The following is a 22,500-nucleotide window of genomic DNA, read 5'->3' on the forward strand; positions in this document are numbered from 1 at the left end:
CACACCTCTGGAACACACACACACCTCTGCAACACACACACACCTCTGGAACACACACACCTCTGGTACACACACACCTCTGGAACACACACCTCTGGAACACACACACCTCTGGAACACACACACCTCTGCAACACACACACCGCTGGAACACACACACCTCTGGAACACACACCTCTGGAACGCACACACCTCTGGAACACACACACCTCTGGAACACACACCTCTGGAACACACACACCTCTGGAACACACACCTCTGGAACACACACACCTCTGGAACACACACACACCTCTGCAACACACACACCTCTGGAACACACACACCTCTGGAACACACACACACCTCTGGAACACACACACCTCTGGAACACACACACCTCTGGAACACACACACACCTCTGGAACACACACACACCTCTGGAACACACACACCTCTGGAACACACACCTCTGGAACACACACACCTCTGGAACACACACACACCTCTGCAACACACACACCTCTGGAACACACACACCTCTGGAACACACACCTCTGGAACACACACACCTCTGGAACACACACACACCTCTGCAACACACACACACCTCTGGAACACACACCTCTGGAACACACACACCTCTGGAACACACACACACCTCTGCAACACACACACCTCTGGAACACACACACCTCTGGAACACACACCTCTGGAACACACACACCTCTGGAACACACACACACCTCTGCAACACACACACCTCTGCAACACACACACCTCTGGAACACACACACACCTCTGGAACACACACACCTCTGGAACACACACACCTCTGGAACACACACACACCTCTGGAACACACACACACCTCTGGAACACACACCTCTGGAACGCACACACCTCTGGAACACACACACCTCTGGAACACACACACCTCTGGAACACACACCTCTGGAACACACACACCTCTGGAACACACACACCTCTGGAACACACACACCGCTGGAACACACACACCTCTGCAACACACACACCTCTGCAACACACTCCTCTGGAACACACACACCTCTGGAACACACACACACACCTCTGCAACACACACACACCTCTGGAACACACACACCTCTGGTACACACACACCTCTGGAACACACACCTCTGGAACACACACACCTCTGGAACACACACACCTCTGCAACACACACACCTCTGGAACACACACACCTCTGGAACACACACACCTCTGCAACACACACACCGCTGGAACACACACACCTCTGGAACACACACCTCTGGAACGCACACACCTCTGGAACACACACACCTCTGGAACACACACCTCTGGAACACACACACCTCTGGAACACACACCTCTGCAACACACACACCGCTGGAACACACACACCTCTGGAACACACACACCTCTGGTACACACACACCTCTGGAACACACACACCTCTGGAACACACACACCTCTGGAACACACACACCTCTGGAACACACACACCTCTGCAACACACACCTCTGGAACACACACACCTCTGGAACACACACACCTCTGCAACACACACACACCTCTGGAACACACACACCTCTGCAACACACACACACCTCTGGAACACACACACCTCTGGAACACACACACACCTCTGGAACACACACACACCTCTGGAACACACACACACCTCTGGAACACACACCTCTGGAACACACACACACCTCTGCAACACACACACACCTCTGGAACACACACACCTCTGGAACACACACACCTCTGGAACACACACCTCTGGAACACACACACACCTCTGGAACACACACCTCTGGAACACACACACCTCTGGAACACACACACCTCTGCAACACACACACCGCTGGAACACACACACCTCTGGAACACACACCTCTGGAACGCACACACCTCTGGAACACACACACCTCTGGAACACACACCTCTGGAACACACACACCTCTGGAACACACACCTCTGGAACACACACACCTCTGGAACACACACACACCTCTGCAACACACACACCTCTGGAACACACACACCTCTGGAACACACACACACCTCTGGAACACACACACCTCTGGAACACACACACCTCTGGAACACACACACACCTCTGGAACACACACACACCTCTGGAACACACACACCTCTGGAACACACACCTCTGGAACACACACACCTCTGGAACACACACACACCTCTGCAACACACACACCTCTGGAACACACACACCTCTGGAACACACACCTCTGGAACACACACACCTCTGGAACACACACACACCTCTGCAACACACACACACCTCTGGAACACACACACACCTCTGGAACACACACACCTCTGGAACACACACCTCTGGAACACACACACCTCTGGAACACACACACACCTCTGCAACACACACACCTCTGGAACACACACACCTCTGGAACACACACCTCTGGAACACACACACCTCTGGAACACACACACACCTCTGCAACACACACACCTCTGCAACACACACACCTCTGGAACACACACACACCTCTGGAACACACACACCTCTGGAACACACACACCTCTGGAACACACACACACCTCTGGAACACACACACACCTCTGGAACACACACCTCTGGAACGCACACACCTCTGGAACACACACACCTCTGGAACACACACACCTCTGGAACACACACCTCTGGAACACACACACCTCTGGAACACACACACCTCTGGAACACACACACACCGCTGGAACACACACACCTCTGCAACACACACACCTCTGCAACACACTCCTCTGGAACACACACACCTCTGGAACACACACACACACCTCTGCAACACACACACACCTCTGGAACACACACACCTCTGGTACACACACACCTCTGGAACACACACCTCTGGAACACACACACCTCTGGAACACACACACCTCTGACACACACACCTCTGGAACACACACACCTCTGGAACACACACACCTCTGCAACACACACACCGCTGGAACACACACACCTCTGGAACACACACCTCTGGAACGCACACACCTCTGGAACACACACACCTCTGGAACACACACCTCTGGAACACACACACCTCTGGAACACACACCTCTGCAACACACACACCGCTGGAACACACACACCTCTGGAACACACACACCTCTGGTACACACACACCTCTGGAACACACACACCTCTGGAACACACACACCTCTGGAACACACACACCTCTGGAACACACACACCTCTGCAACACACACCTCTGGAACACACACACCTCTGGAACACACACACCTCTGCAACACACACACACCTCTGGAACACACACACCTCTGCAACACACACACCTCTGCAACACACACACACCTCTGGAACACACACACCTCTGGAACACACACACACCTCTGGAACACACACACACCTCTGGAACACACACACACCTCTGGAACACACACCTCTGGAACACACACACACCTCTGCAACACACACACACCTCTGGAACACACACACCTCTGGAACACACACACCTCTGGAACACACACCTCTGGAACACACACACACCTCTGGAACACACACCTCTGGAACACACACACCTCTGGAACACACACACCTCTGCAACACACACACCGCTGGAACACACACACCTCTGGAACACACACCTCTGGAACGCACACACCTCTGGAACACACACACCTCTGGAACACACACCTCTGGAACACACACACCTCTGGAACACACACCTCTGGAACACACACACCTCTGGAACACACACACACCTCTGCAACACACACACCTCTGGAACACACACACCTCTGGAACACACACACACCTCTGGAACACACACACCTCTGGAACACACACACCTCTGGAACACACACACACCTCTGGAACACACACACACCTCTGGAACACACACACCTCTGGAACACACACCTCTGGAACACACACACCTCTGGAACACACACACACCTCTGCAACACACACACCTCTGGAACACACACACCTCTGGAACACACACCTCTGGAACACACACACCTCTGGAACACACACACACCTCTGCAACACACACACACCTCTGGAACACACACACACCTCTGGAACACACACACCTCTGGAACACACACCTCTGGAACACACACACCTCTGGAACACACACACACCTCTGCAACACACACACCTCTGGAACACACACACCTCTGGAACACACACCTCTGGAACACACACACCTCTGGAACACACACACACCTCTGCAACACACACACCTCTGCAACACACACACCTCTGGAACACACACACACCTCTGGAACACACACACCTCTGGAACACACACACCTCTGGAACACACACACACCTCTGGAACACACACACACCTCTGGAACACACACCTCTGGAACGCACACACCTCTGGAACACACACACCTCTGGAACACACACACCTCTGGAACACACACCTCTGGAACACACACACCTCTGGAACACACACACCGCTGGAACACACACACCTCTGCAACACACACACCTCTGCAACACACTCCTCTGGAACACACACACCTCTGGAACACACACACACACCTCTGCAACACACACACACCTCTGGAACACACACACCTCTGGTACACACACACCTCTGGAACACACACCTCTGGAACACACACACCTCTGGAACACACACACCTCTGCAACACACACACCTCTGGAACACACACACCTCTGGAACACACACACCTCTGCAACACACACACCGCTGGAACACACACACCTCTGGAACACACACCTCTGGAACGCACACACCTCTGGAACACACACACCTCTGGAACACACACCTCTGGAACACACACACCTCTGGAACACACACCTCTGCAACACACACACCGCTGGAACACACACACCTCTGGAACACACACACCTCTGGTACACACACACCTCTGGAACACACACACCTCTGGAACACACACACCTCTGGAACACACACACCTCTGCAACACACACCTCTGGAACACACACACCTCTGGAACACACACACCTCTGCAACACACACACACCTCTGGAACACACACACCTCTGCAACACACACACCTCTGCAACACACACACACCTCTGGAACACACACACCTCTGGAACACACACACACCTCTGGAACACACACACACCTCTGGAACACACACACACCTCTGGAACACACACCTCTGGAACACACACACACCTCTGCAACACACACACACCTCTGGAACACACACACCTCTGGAACACACACACCTCTGGAACACACACACCTCTGGAACACACACACACCTCTGGAACACACACACCTCTGGAACACACACACCTCTGGAACACACACACCTCTGGAACACACACACCTCTGGAACACACACACACCTCTGGAACACACACACCTCTGGAACACACACACCTCTGGAACACACACACACCTCTGCAACACACAGACACCTCTGGAACACACACACACACCTCTGGAACACACACACCTCTGCAACACACACACCTCTGGAACACACACACCTCTGGAACACACACACCTCTGGAACACACACACACCTCTGGAACACATACACACCTCTGGAACACACACACACCTCTGGAACACACACCTCTGGAACACACACACACACACACCTCTGCAACACACACACACCTCTGGAACACACACACCTCTGGAACACACACACACCTCTGGAACACACACACCTCTGGAACACACACACCTCTGGAACACACACACACCTCTGGAACACACACACCTCTGGAACACACACACCTCTGGAACACACACACACCTCTGCAACACACACACACCTCTGGAACACACACACCTCTGGAACACACACACCTCTGGAACACACACACCTCTGGAACACACACACCTCTGGAACACACACACCTCTGGAACACACACACCTCTGGAACACACACACCTCTGGAACACACACACCTCTGGAACACACACACACCTCTGGAACACATACACACCTCTGGAACACACACACCTCTGGAACACACACCTCTGGAACACACACACCTCTGGAACACACACACCTCTGGAACACACACACCTCTGGAACACACACACCTCTGGAACACACACACACCTCTGCAACACACACACACCTCTGCAACACACACACACCTCTGGAACACATACACACCTCTGGAACACACACACACACCTCTGGAACACACACCTCTGGAACACACACACACACCTCTGGAACACACACACCTCTGGAACACACACACCTCTGGAACACACACACCTCTGGAACACACACACCTCTGGAACACACACACCTCTGCAACACACACACCTCTGCAACACACACACCTCTGCAACACACACACCTCTGCAACACACACACACCTCTGGAACACAAGTATTGGCTGTATAAAACAGTATAATGGGTCAGTGCATCAGGCCTTAAAGTGACAGCAGCCTAATATACCGGCTGACAAATTATGAGATAATAATAAAAATATCTATATGGCAGTTTTTCCCTTATGGTATCGATGTCAAAATTGTGGCCAGTGAAAATGCTGAGTGGCTAGTAACTTTGGAAAACCACTAGCCACAGCTGGTAAGCAAAACAAATTCATGTCAAGCCCTGCTTGCAATTATTCTTCTATATATCCTCAAATGGCATGAACAAACATGGACACAGAGGTTCCCAGTTTAATACCAGTTCAGTTAACTTTCTCTTTAGGCTTATGTTTCTATATCTATGTCGATGTCACCGACAGACGGCAACAGACTCTTTGTCAGGTTTTGTCGGATCAGTCTGCTACTCTGTTAGCATTGAACTAGGTTTCGCTGATTTATCACGTTCAGATATCATTTGTCGGGTCATGGAACGTCTGAGAAATGATGTACTGTAATCTGGTGATTATCCGTGTTGGTCGGTGCAGTGTGAATCAACCTTTACAACAAATGTTTAAAATTATATGTAAAAAAAAAAAAAAAAAAAAAAGGTTTTCTGAACGACTCATCTTAACATTCTTTTCATATTTTCTTCTCTGTTGCCAGATTGAAACTGCTCATTGATCAGGAAAAGACATACCAGGAGAGAAAGGAAGAAGAGAACACTAAGAAAGTCTCAAGTCTAAAGGACGAACTAACCAAGCTAAAGTCCTTCGCTCTCCTGGTGGTCGACGAACAGCAGCGCCTCGCAGAGCAGCTGACCCAACAAACCAGCAAAGTCCAGGAGCTCCAGAACACGGTCACGCACGCCCAAGACGAGCTGAGCTCCGCCCAAACCCGGTTGCAAGACGAGGAGAATAAAGTGCACCGCTTGGAAGAGGAGTTACGCAACCAGGCCTGTCATTTCCACCAAGAGCAGGACGCCATGACTGCCAAACTGACCAATGAAGATGCCCAGAACCGACAGCTACGCCAGAAGCTCTCCGCGCTCAGCCGGCAGTTAGACGAGCTCGAAGAAACCAACAAGACCCTGCATAGAGCAGAGGAGGAACTGCAGGAGATCCGGGATAAGATCAGCCGAGGGGAGTGTGGAAACTCCAGCCTTGTGGCGGAGGTGGAGGAGTTGAGGAAACGAGTGCTTGAAATGGAAGGGAAAGATGAGGAGTTGATCAAGATGGAGGACATGTGCAGGGATCTCCACCGAAAGCTGGAGAAGGAGTCGAGCCAGAGCTGTGGCTTAAAGGTGGAGGTGGACAAGCTGAATCAAAGAATCATGGAGCTGGAGAAACTAGAGGACGCCTTTGGGAAGAGCAAACAGGAGTGCAGTTCACTGAAGAGCAACCTGGAGAAAGAGCGAACCATGACTAAACACATGTCCAATGAACTTGATGTGCTGAGAGTCAGAATCAAAGAGCTTGAGGCTACCGAAGTTCATTTGGAGAAGATGGAGTTGACACTGAAAGAGGATCTGACAAAATTGAAGACACTGACCGTCATGCTGGTGGATGAGAGAAAGGCCATGGCTGAAAAGTTAAAGCTGATGGAGGACAAAGTGCAGAACAGCACTGGGAAACTGCAGGCAGAACAAGACAAAGTCAACACCGTCACTGAGAAACTGATCGACGAGAGCAAGAAAGCTCTTCGCTCGAAGGCTGAACTGGAGGAGAAGATGTGTGTTGCCACTCGGGAGAGGGATGAGCTCAAAGCTAAGCTGAAGGCAGAAGAAGAGAAAAACGGTGATCTTCAGTCTAAAGTCAGCATGATGAAAAAGAGGCTTCAATCACTGGAAGCAGTGGAAAGAGAGTTATTGAGGAGCAAATCCAAAGAGGAGCACTCGAAGAGCCCTGGTCCTTACCGCTACCAACAGGAGGACAACAAAGTGAAAGACTTGACCCAGGAAGTGGAACGCCTCAGGAGGAAGTTAAAGGAGATGAAGGTGGTTGAGGGTGACCTTTTGAAGACTGAAGATGAGTTCGAATCCCTGGAGAAGAGATACTCCAATGAGCAGGAGCGAGCAAAAGCCCTGATGGAGGAACTGGAGATGTCTAGGAACGAACTGTCCAAGTACCAGTTGGCTGAGAAAGAGGAGTCCAACCAAGAGCACATCTTATACAAGCGTCTGAAAGAGGAAGAGGCCAAATCCAGTCATCTCACTAGAGAGGTAGAAGCCCTGAAAGAGAAGATCCACGAGTACATGGGCACCGAGGAATCCATCTGCCGCTATAAGACAGACCACACGACCCTACAGAGGAAACTCACCCAGCAAGAGGTCAGGAATAAAGAGCTGGCCAGAGAGATGGAGAGTCTTACGCGAGAACTGGAGAGATACCGGCGCTTCAGCAAGAGCTTACGACCGGGAATGAACGGAAGACGTTTCTCAGATCTACAAGTCTCCACAAAGGAGGTCCAAACGGACCCAACGGACACCCTATCCCCGAATTACAGGAATCTGGCACCGCTGGAACGTGCCCTGGTCAACGGCAAGCTCTACGTGGAGAGCGATCCAGAGGACGAGGACAATTACAATGAGATCAACCTCACAAAATGCACTCCGTCGCTCATGAACAATGTCAACAACCTTAACAACAACATGAGAAGAGTAAGAGGCCCTTTCCTTAAAACTAGAGAAAGTCAGCACTCAATGAATGGCAAGATACAGCCGAGGCAGAACGGGAATCACGTTCAGCAGGGGGACGTGGTCCTCACACACAGTCCTGGGCAACCTCTCCATATCAAAGTGACCCCTGATCTCGGGCACAACACAGCAACTCTTGAGATCACGAGTCCTACGACTGAAAGCGCCCAGTCCTTTACGAGCACGGCGGTCATCCCGACAAGTGGAGCTCCAAAACAGCGGATCACAATCCTCCAGAACCCCTCCATCTCACCCTCCAACAAGCCCAAGGGTTCTCCTCCTCCTCTTCCGGAGAGTCCCGGCACTCCCGATCGATCCCTGTCTCCGCTCACCATGCCAGCCTATTCCCAAACTCTATCTCCCGAGTCCTGCGGATCGCTGACCCCGGACCGGGCCATGTCGCCCATTCAGATCGTGTCCGTAACCACTGGATCCCCTGACCCGGGAGAGTTCGCCGGATCTAATCCCGTGTTCCGCGTGAGCCCGGAAAGGCAGAACAGCTGGCAACTACAGAGGTCCAACAGCTCAGGTCCAAACGTCATTACCACTGACGACAACAAAATCCATATCCACTTAGGGAGCCCCTACATTCAAGCCGTGAACACCTCAGGCAAACCCGTCAGCCCCTACTACTCCCTCGGGCCGGAGCAAAGGATCCCGGTGCTGTCCAACGCCAAAGCCAACAACAAAATCACAAGCAGCATCGTGATCAAACCCACATCCAGTCCCGTCTCACGGCCCTCACAAATCACAGTAAGTAATATCTGTGACTGACCCGAACCGGCTAGTGTTTGATTAGTGACTGTAGAAGAGTGTGTCCCTTGATCATCCGTCGACCCCTGACCCCTGACCCCGGCATCTACAATCCCTCAAATCTGGTGTTCTTGACTGCAATAACTTGACTAGTGCAACTCTAGTTCCTTTTGTTTGTTTGATTTGTTTGTTTCTAATAATGAGATGTGTATGTGCATGATATGTAAAACGATTGCAGAGAAACCCACACATAACGAGAACACAAGCACTTGTGCTTTTACACTTCACTTTTTCACAGGTTAAGTGCACTTACTGTTTTTGCTAGATAGCAAATTATCCTGTACCATTAAAGTTCACTGATTGATACAACCGCATTTTGGTTTGTTTTTCATTTTCTTCTTACATTTTATGTTGGGTTTCTGTTAATGATTAAGGTAACACTGTACAATAAGTTTCATTAGCTAACATGAACTGAGAATGAACAATACTTCTACAGCATCTGTTAATCTTAGTTAATATTAATTTCAGCATTTACTAATACATTATTAAAATCAAAGTTGTATTTATTAACATTAGTTAATGCACTGTGAACTAACATGAACAAACAATGTCTTCAGTAAATCCGGAACTATACGCTTATCCGGACCACACGTGTCTTTTAGTCCCGTACAGTCCGTATAGTCATCCCTGATTGGTCTTCACCCCAGTGACGGGTAGGTTTAGGGGCGGGGTTAGGGGTAGACCATCGTATGATTGGTCTTAACCCCAGTGACGGGTAGGTTTAGGGGCGGGGTTAGGGGTAGGCCATCGTATGATTGGTCTTAAACCCAGTGACAGGAAGGTTTAGGGGCGGGGTTAGGGGTAGGCCATCGTATGATTGGTCTTAACCCCAGTGACGGGTAGGTTTAGGGGCGGGGTTAGGGGTAGGCCATCGTATGATTGGTCTTAAACCCAGTGACAGGAAGGTTTAGGGGCGGGGTTAGGGGAAGACCATCGTATGATTGGTCTTAACCCCAGTGACGGGTAGGTTTAGGGGCGGGGTTAGGGGTAGGCCATCGTATGATTGGTCTTAAACCCTGTGACGGGTAGGTTTAGGGGCGGGGTTAGAGGTAGGCCATCGTATGATTGGTCTTAACCCCAGTGACGGGTAGGTTTAGGGGCGGGGTTAGGGGTAGGCCATCGTATGATTGGTCTTAACCCCAGTGACGGGTAGGTTTAGGGGCGGGGTTAGAGGTAGGCCATCGTATGATTGGTCTTAACCCCAGTGACGGGTAGGTTTAGGGGCGGGGTTAGGGGTAGGCCATCGTATGATTGGTCTTAAACCCAGTGACAGGAAGGTTTAGGGGCGGGGTTAGGGGTAGACCATCGTATGATTGGTCTTAACCCCAGTGATGGGTAGGTTTAGGGGCGGGGTTAGGGGTAGGCCATCGTATGATTGGTCTTAACCCCAGTGACGGGTAGGTTTAGGGGCGGGGTTAGGGGTAGGCCATCGTATGATTGGTCTTAAACCCAGTGACGGGTAGGTTTAGGGGCGGAGTTAGGGGTATGCCTTCGTATGATTGGTCTTAACCCCAGTGACGGGTAGGTTTAGGGGCGGGGTTAGGGGTATACCTTCGTATGATTGGTCTTAACCCCAGTGACGGGTAGGTTTAGGGGCGGGATTAGAGGTAGGCCATCGTATGATTGGTCTTAACCCCAGTGACGGGTAGGTTTAGGGGCGGGGTTAGGGGTAGGCCATTGTATGATTGGTCTTAACCCCAGTGACGGGTAGGTTTAGGGGCGGGGTTAGGGGTAGGCCATCGTGTGGTCCGGATAACCGTATAGTACCGTAAATCCTGACTGTAGTTTAACGCCTAAAGAGGGTTTGCGCTGGAGAAGCTGATAGTAAATCTGGCCCATAGTATTACATTTATAAAGTAAATAACACCTCTAACTGAGACTGAGTTTGAGAAGGTCTGCATGAGTCGAGTTGGTTGTCCACCGCATCACCCGCTCTCACTGAGGGAATCTGCAGTCTTCGGCAGTGATATCATGGAAAAGTCTGACCGTCTGCATGGGCTTTTGCTGCCGCATGAGATTCGACTCCGCAGAGAAACAGCATTAGAGCTCTGCAGTGTGCAGAAAGTTAGAGCATTAGCTTGATGAGTGTGCACTGGTCAAAGGAGGTTTGGCAGAAGTATTTTGAAACTAAATATGTGTCAAACGGACTGGTACATTACAGCAAGCTATAGAACGTGTTCGGCTCACACACATGAGGACTATATCAAGCGTTAAATTGATTCAGGCTGGAATCTGTGCCGTCTGGAGTGTGTATCCTCCACTCGTCTGGCTAAACACACTTCTGTTCATGAAGACCTCGAGAACAGCTGTGATCATGAACCGAGACGATGTCTCATCAGCCCTGTTAGTGAATCACACACACACACACACACACACACACACACACACACACACACACACACACACACACACACACACACACACACACTCTCTCATTCAGCTCGATTCCATGATGCTGAGAAGCACAAATGAGACGATGCATGATCATCTTTATTAGAGATGCTTTTCATAAGATTCGATAATTCAACACTGCAAAAAAATATTTTTCTTGCTGGTCTTGTTTTCCAAAACATCCTTAAAACGAGATGTACTTCAGCAAAATGGAGCATGATTTTACTTTCCGAGAAATCTAACAAGCTTTTTTTCTCTTGTTTTAAGCACAATCTTCACAAAATTTATCTGAAATCAAGACGTAAATGCCTGTTATTTTGCTTACGGTAAAAGCATCTTGGAAAGAATAAGATTTTTTGCAGAGAAGTTAAGGCTGAATGTGTTTCAAACATTCTTAGATCAAGACACATTTACTGGAGATGTTTTCTCACACATGTATCAAAATGAAGTGAGTTTGTGCTTAAAATGAAAACAAATATCTGTCAATTTGGTAAGAAAAAATAAACTTAATTCAAAAGGAAAACAAGATTATTTTCCTGACCCCATCGACAGATTTTTGTTCTTGTTTTAAAGCACAAACTCACTTCATTTTGATAGATTTGTCAGAAAACGGCGGATGAATGTTTAGATGTTTGTTCTGGAAAACAGGCAGAAACACTGAAGAAGAACATCGTTGTTTGCAGTGAAACCTGTGGAAAAACCCCGTCTAGCTCAGATGTTCTTACGCAGGCTTAGCCGATCTAAAGCCTCTAAAACATGGAGCCCGATGTCCAGCTGAGATCAGATGATCAGAAGATCTCCTCAGTAAAGACACGGGAGGAAAGCGTTAACACTGAAGCCGAGTTCCTCAGAACAGCGCGAGTGTTTCGAGGCGGGTCTGAGGCCCAAACAAAAGCCTTGTTTAGTTTCCATGGTGACAGTGGAGAGAGACGCGGGAGGACACTTTTAATTAGCGCTCATTACGTGCATGACTCGAGCCGTGTGTGTTTCTGCTGTTCTCGAGCCCAACACTGCCTGACCCACATATGGGCATTCCTCGTGTCTGACGTAAACCTGCAGGCACACACACACACACACGCGCACACACATACACACACACGCGCACGCACACACACACACGCACACACACACGCACACACAGGCACGCACAGTTTATGTCACAAGCTTTAAATCGGGATATATTTTTTGACATGCGCACACTGCACAAATATACAGTTTCCTGATGTCTGCGCATAATAACTTCTCAGTTGTGTTTTAAACAGCAGACTTTAGATTCATCCATTTCTGGTCATAATTGTGTGTGTTCGATGTTCTGCTATAACTGTTTTCTTTATGGAGGAAAAAATGAAATGACAAATGAACCATTTCCCTGCTAAGACAGAAAGGCACGAGGTGTGTGTGTGTGTGTGTGTGTGTGTGTGTGTGTGTGTGTACTGACGAGTGTCTGACAGCGCCATCTTCTGGTCATCTCAACACATCACACATCTGTATAATCTCTCATTTCCAGAACACTGCTAACAAAAACACCTTCTCTGTACACACCATAGACAGTATATAAGGGTACACACCATAGACAGTATATAAGGGTACACACCATAGACAGTATATAAGGGTACACACCATAGACAGTATATAAGGGTACACACCATAGACAGTATATAAGGGTACACACCATAGACAGTATATAAGGGTACACACCGTAGACAGTATATAAGGGTACACACCGTAGACAGTATATAAGGGTACACACCATAGACAGTATATAAGGGTACACACCATAGACAGTATATAAGGGTACACACCATAGACAGTATATAAGGGTACACACCATAGACAGTATATAAGGGTACACACCATAGACAGTATATAAGGGTACACACCGTAGACAGTATATAAGGGTACACACCGTAGACAGTATATAAGGGTACACACCATAGACAGTATATAAGGGTACACACCATAGACAGTATATAAGGGTACACACCATAGACAGTATATAAGGGTACACACCATAGACAGTATATAAGGGTACACACCATAGACAGTATATAAGGGTACACACCATAGACAGTATATAAGGGTACACACCGTAGACAGTATATAAGGGTACACACCATAGACAGTATATAAGGGTACACACCATAGACAGTATATAAGGGTACACACCATAGACAGTATATAAGGGTACACACCGTAGACAGTATATAAGGGTACACACCGTAGACAGTATATAAGGGTACACACCATAGACAGTATATAAGGGTACACACCATAGACAGTATATAAGGGTACACACCATAGACAGTATATAAGGGTACACACCATAGACAGTATATAAGGGTACACACCATAGACAGTATATAAGGGTACACACCATAGACAGTATATAAGGGTACACACCGTAGACAGTATATAAGGGTACACACCATAGACAGTATATAAGGGTACACACCATAGACAGTATATAAGGGTACACACCATAGACAGTATATAAGGGTACACACCATAGACAGTATATAAGGGTACACACCATAGACAGTATATAAGGGTACACACCGTAGACAGTATATAAGGGTACACACCATAGACAGTATATAAGGGTACACACCATAGACAGTATATAAGGGTACACACCATAGACAGTATATAAGGGTACACACCGTAGACAGTATATAAGGGTACACACCATAGACAGTATATAAGGGTACACACCATAGACAGTATATAAGGGTACACACCATAGACAGTATATAAGGGTACACACCATAGACAGTATATAAGGGTACACACCATAGACAGTATATAAGGGTACACACCGTAGACAGTATATAAGGGTACACACCGTAGACAGTATATAAGGGTACACACCGTAGACAGTATATAAGGGTACACACCGTAGACAGTATATAAGGGTACACACCGTAGACAGTATATAAGGGTACACACCATAGACAGTATATAAGGGTACACACCATAGACAGTATATAAGGGTACACACCGTAGACAGTATATAAGGGTACACACCGTAGACAGTATATAAGGGTACACACCATAGACAGTATATAAGGGTACACACCGTAGACAGTATATAAGGGTACACACCATAGACAGTATATAAGGGTACACACCATAGACAGTATATAAGGGTACACACCATAGACAGTATATAAGGGTACACACCGTAGACAGTATATAAGGGTACACACCGTAGACAGTATATAAGGGTACACACCATAGACAGTATATAAGGGTACACACCATAGACAGTATATAAGGGTACACACCGTAGACAGTATATAAGGGTACACACCGTAGACAGTATATAAGGGTACACACCATAGACAGTATATAAGGGTACACACCATAGACAGTATATAAGGGTACACACCATAGACAGTATATAAGGGTACACACCATAGACAGTATATAAGGGTACACACCGTAGACAGTATATAAGGGTACACACCGTAGACAGTATATAAGGGTACACACCGTAGACAGTATATAAGGGTACACACCATAGACAGTATATAAGGGTACACACCGTAGACAGTATATAAGAGTACACACCATAGACAGTATATAAGGGTACACACCGTAGACAGTATATAAGGGTACACACCGTAGACAGTATATAAGGGTACACACCGTAGACAGTATATAAGGGTACACACCGTAGACAGTATATAAGGGTACACACCATAGACAGTATATAAGGGTACACACCGTAGACAGTATATAAGGGTACACACCATAGACAGTATATAAGGGTACACACCATAGACAGTATATAAGGGTACACACCATAGACAGTATATAAGGGTACACACCGTAGACAGTATATAAGGGTACACACCGTAGACAGTATATAAGGGTACACACCATAGACAGTATATAAGGGTACACACCATAGACAGTATATAAGGGTACACACCGTAGACAGTATATAAGGGTACACACCGTAGACAGTATATAAGGGTACACACCATAGACAGTATATAAGGGTACACACCATAGACAGTATATAAGGGTACACACCATAGACAGTATATAAGGGTACACACCATAGACAGTATATAAGGGTACACACCGTAGACAGTATATAAGGGTACACACCGTAGACAGTATATAAGGGTACACACCGTAGACAGTATATAAGGGTACACACCATAGACAGTATATAAGGGTACACACCGTAGACAGTATATAAGAGTACACACCGTAGACAGTATATAAGGGTACACACCGTAGACAGTATATAAGGGTACACACCATAGACAGTATATAAGGGTACACACCGTAGACAGTATATAAGGGTACACACCGTAGACAGTATATAAGGGTACACACCATAGACAGTATATAAGGGTACACACCGTAGACAGTATATAAGGGTACACACCATAGACAGTATATAAGGGTACACACCGTAGACAGTATATAAGGGTACACACCGTAGACAGTATATAAGGGTACACACCGTAGACAGTATATAAGGGTACACACCGTAGACAGTATATAAGGGTACACACCATAGACAGTATATAAGGGTACACACCGTAGACAGTATATAAGGGTACACACCATAGACAGTATATAAGGGTACACACCATAGACAGTATATAAGGGTACACACCGTAGACAGTATATAAGGGTACACACCATAGACAGTATATAAGGGTACACACCGTAGACAGTATATAAGGGTACACACCGTAGACAGTATATAAGGGTACACACCATAGACAGTATATAAGGGTACACACCATAGACAGTATATAAGGGTACACACCATAGACAGTATATAAGGGTACACACCATAGACAGTATATAAGGGTACACACCGTAGACAGTATATAAGGGTACACACCATAGACAGTATATAAGGGTACACACCGTAGACAGTATATAAGGGTACACACCATAGACAGTATATAAGGGTACACACCATAGACAGTATATAAGGGTACACACCGTAGACAGTATATAAGGGTACACACCATAGACAGTATATAAGGGTACACACCATAGACAGTATATAAGGGTACACACCATAGACAGTATATAAGGGTACACACCATAGACAGTATATAAGGGTACACACCATAGACAGTAAATAAGGGTACACACCATAGACAGTATATAAGGGTACACACCGTAGACAGTATATAAGGGTACACACCGTAGACAGTATATAAGGGTACACACCGTAGACAGTATATAAGGGTACACACCATAGACAGTATATAAGGGTACACACCATAGACAGTATATAAGGGTACACACCATAGACAGTATATAAGGGTACACACCGTAGACAGTATATAAGGGTACACACCATAGACAGTATATAAGGGTACACACCATAGACAGTATATAAGGGTACACACCATAGACAGTATATAAGGGTACACACCATAGACAGTATATAAGGGTACACACCATAGACAGTATATAAGGGTACACACCGTAGACAGTATATAAGGGTACACACCATAGACAGTATATAAGGGTACACACCGTAGACAGTATATAAGGGTACACACCATAGACAGTATATAAGGGTACACACCGTAGACAGTATATAAGGGTACACACCATAGACAGTATATAAGGGTACACACCATAGACAGTATATAAGGGTACACACCGTAGACAGTATATAAGGGTACACACCGTAGACAGTATATAAGGGTACACACCATAGACAGTATATAAGGGTACACACCATAGACAGTATATAAGGGTACACACCGTAGACAGTATATAAGGGTACACACCGTAGACAGTATATAAGGGTACACACCGTAGACAGTATATAAGGGTACACACCGTAGACAGTATATAAGGGTACACACCATAGACAGTATATAAGGGTACACACCGTAGACAGTATATAAGGGTACACACCATAGACAGTATATAAGGGTACACACCATAGACAGTATATAAGGGTACACACCATAGACAGTATATAAGGGTACACACCGTAGACAGTATATAAGGGTACACACCGTAGACAGTATATAAGGGTACACACCATAGACAGTATATAAGGGTACACACCATAGACAGTATATAAGGGTACACACCGTAGACAGTATATAAGGGTACACACCGTAGACAGTATATAAGGGTACACACCATAGACAGTATATAAGGGTACACACCATAGACAGTATATAAGGGTACACACCGTAGACAGTATATAAGGGTACACACCGTAGACAGTATATAAGGGTACACACCGTAGACAGTATATAAGGGTACACACCATAGACAGTATATAAGGGTACACACCGTAGACAGTATATAAGAGTACACACCGTAGACAGTATATAAGGGTACACACCGTAGACAGTATATAAGGGTACACACCATAGACAGTATATAAGGGTACACACCATAGACAGTATATAAGGGTACACACCATAGACAGTATATAAGGGTACACACCATAGACAGTATATAAGGGTACACACCGTAGACAGTATATAAGGGTACACACCGTAGACAGTATATAAGGGTACACACCGTAGACAGTATATAAGGGTACACACCATAGACAGTATATAAGGGTACACACCGTAGACAGTATATAAGAGTACACACCGTAGACAGTATATAAGGGTACACACCGTAGACAGTATATAAGGGTACACACCATAGACAGTATATAAGGGTACACACCGTAGACAGTATATAAGGGTACACACCGTAGACAGTATATAAGGGTACACACCATAGACAGTATATAAGGGTACACACCGTAGACAGTATATAAGGGTACACACCATAGACAGTATATAAGGGTACACACCATAGACAGTATATAAGGGTACACACCATAGACAGTATATAAGGGTACACACCATAGACAGTATATAAGGGTACACACCATAGACAGTAAATAAGGGTACACACCATAGATAGTATATAAGGGTACACACCGTAGACAGTATATAAGGGTACACACCGTAGACAGTATATAAGGGTACACACCGTAGACAGTATATAAGGGTACACACCATAGACAGTATATAAGGGTACACACCATAGACAGTATATAAGGGTACACACCGTAGACAGTATATAAGGGTACACACCATAGACAGTATATAAGGGTACACACCATAGACAGTATATAAGGGTACACACCATAGACAGTATATAAGGGTACACACCATAGACAGTATATAAGGGTACACACCATAGACAGTAAATAAGGGTACACACCATAGATAGTATATAAGGGTACACACCGTAGACAGTATATAAGGGTACACACCGTAGACAGTATATAAGGGTACACACCATAGACAGTATATAAGGGTACACACCGTAGACAGTATATAAGGGTACACACCGTAGACAGTATATAAGGGTACACACCGTAGACAGTATATAAGGGTACACACCGTAGACAGTATATAAGGGTACACACCGTAGACAGTATATAAGGGTACACACCATAGACAGTATATAAGGGTACACACCATAGACAGTATATAAAGGTACACACCATAGACAGTATATAAGGGTACACACCATAGACAGTAAATAAGGGTACACACCATAGACAGTATATAAGGGTACACACCGTAGACAGTATATAAGGGTACACACCATAGACAGTATATAAGGGTACACACCATAGACAGTATATAAGGGTACACACCATAGACAGTATATAAGGGTACACACCATAGACAGTATATAAGGGTACACACCGTAGACAGTATATAAGGGTACACACCGTAGACAGTATATAAGGGTACACACCGTAGACAGTATATAAGGGTACACACCATAGACAGTATATAAGGGTACACACCGTAGACAGTATATAAGAGTACACACCGTAGACAGTATATAAGGGTACACACCGTAGACAGTATATAAGGGTACACACCATAGACAGTATATAAGGGTACACACCGTAGACAGTATATAAGGGTACACACCGTAGACAGTATATAAGGGTACACACCATAGACAGTATATAAGGGTACACACCGTAGACAGTATATAAGGGTACACACCATAGACAGTATATAAGGGTACACACCATAGACAGTATATAAGGGTACACACCATAGACAGTATATAAGGGTACACACCATAGACAGTATATAAGGGTACACACCATAGACAGTAAATAAGGGTACACACCATAGATAGTATATAAGGGTACACACCGTAGACAGTATATAAGGGTACACACCGTAGACAGTATATAAGGGTACACACCGTAGACAGTATATAAGGGTACACACCATAGACAGTATATAAGGGTACACACCGTAGACAGTATATAAGGGTACACACCGTAGACAGTATATAAGGGTACACACCATAGACAGTATATAAGGGTACACACCATAGACAGTATATAAGGGTACACACCATAGACAGTATATAAGGGTACACACCATAGACAGTATATAAGGGTACACACCGTAGACAGTATATAAGGGTACACACCGTAGACAGTATATAAGGGTACACACCGTAGACAGTATATAAGGGTACACACCGTAGACAGTATATAAGGGTACACACCGTAGACAGTATATAAGGGTACACACCATAGACAGTATATAAGGGTACACACCATAGACAGTATATAAGGGTACACACCATAGACAGTATATAAGGGTACACACCATAGACAGTATATAAGGGTACACACCGTAGACAGTATATAAGGGTACACACCGTAGACAGTATATAAGGGTACACACCGTAGACAGTATATAAGGGTACACACCATAGACAGTATATAAGGGTACACACCATAGACAGTATATAAGGGTACACACCATAGACAGTATATAAGGGTACACACCATAGACAGTATATAAGGGTACACACCGTAGACAGTATATAAGGGTACACACCGTAGACAGTATATAAGGGTACACACCGTAGACAGTATATAAGGGTACACACCGTAGACAGTATATAAGGGTACACACCGTAGACAGTATATAAGGGTACACACCGTAGACAGTATATAAGGGTACACACCATAGACAGTATATAAGGGTACACACCATAGACAGTATATAAGGGTACACACCATAGACAGTATATAAGGGTACACACCATAGACAGTATATAAGGGTACACACCATAGACAGTAAATAAGGGTACACACCATAGACAGTATATAAGGGTACACACCATAGACAGTATATAAGGGTACACACCATAGACAGTATATAAGGGTACACACCATAGACAGTATATAAGGGTACACACCGTAGACAGTATATAAGGGTACACACCGTAGACAGTATATAAGGGTACACACCGTAGACAGTATATAAGGGTACACACCGTAGACAGTATATAAGGGTACACACCGTAGACAGTATATAAGGGTACACACCATAGACAGTATATAAGGGTACACACCGTAGACAGTATATAAGGGTACACACCGTAGACAGTATATAAGGGTACACACCGTAGACAGTATATAAGGGTACACACCATAGACAGTATATAAGGGTACACACCGAGAACGATAATTATAATGATAGTGTCACTCACACCAGCGCACAATATTGTTCTGTTTATTACTGTCACTTTAAATGTTTGAGGATGGATTCTGATTGGCTGTCAGTGTTTTTTTTGTTAATCGGCTGGATAAAAAGTGAATCCAACGATATCGTTATTGCTGTAGTTGTGCTGTGAACTATGAACGGGCCTAACGTTTTCTAACGTTCCCATTAAATCATGAAAACGCTATTTCTGGATGTTCTCTGAACATTTAAAACGCTGTTGTTTGGTTATGTGATTGTTAAGGAAACATTCATTTTTTATAATTCTGGGAATGTTGAATGTTCTGAAACAAGTAACATTAAAACAACGTCAGACAAACGTTTCAGAAAAAAGTTCCATGAACCATGTTTGGTAACACTTTATTTTACAGTGTCGTCGTTACATATGTTACATGTACTTACCATAGTAACAACATCGGCCTATCAGCACACTACTCATATCAGCACATCGGATCCAGCTTCTTTTCTTTTCTTTTCTTTTCTTTTCTTTTCTTTGATCGAGTCTGTATATTGTGACCGCGCGGTTTCATGGTTTGCGTAGTCGAGCTCCACACACTGCTGTTGTGTTAAATGAAGTCTTGTCGAGCTCCACACACTGCTGTTGTGTTAAATGAAGTCTTGTCGAGCTCCACACACTGCTGTTGTGTTAAATGAAGTCTAGTCGAGCTCC

The 22,500-nt window shown here is 46.0% G+C and overlaps 1 protein-coding gene and 1 long non-coding RNA gene across 4 annotated transcripts in view; one reads left to right on the plus strand and one right to left on the minus strand.

Moving 5' to 3' along the window:
* The window catches only part of filip1l (filamin A interacting protein 1-like), a 70,929-nt gene that overhangs the window by 47,935 nt on the left and 494 nt on the right, over positions 1-22,500 (plus strand). For 2 of the 3 annotated variants that reach the window (XM_079597915.1, XM_079597914.1), the window contains exon 5: positions 7,029-9,810. In XM_079597915.1, coding sequence (XP_079454041.1) covers positions 7,029-9,810 — 2,782 coding nt within the window. Of the gene's footprint in view, positions 1-7,028; positions 10,184-22,500 lie in introns of those variants that run through there. The other variant, XM_079597916.1, reaches the window with a different exon arrangement.
* LOC306990712 lies at positions 5,114-6,440 on the minus strand. Its single transcript, XR_013795919.1, has 3 exons — positions 6,350-6,440; positions 6,098-6,118; positions 5,114-5,158 (listed from the first exon to the last, which is right to left on the minus strand). It is a non-coding gene; the product is annotated as an uncharacterized lncRNA (long non-coding RNA).

This window comes from Phoxinus phoxinus (assembly GCF_949152265.1).
Source record: "Phoxinus phoxinus genome assembly, chromosome: 22".
Lineage (NCBI taxonomy): Eukaryota > Metazoa > Chordata > Actinopteri > Cypriniformes > Leuciscidae > Phoxinus > Phoxinus phoxinus.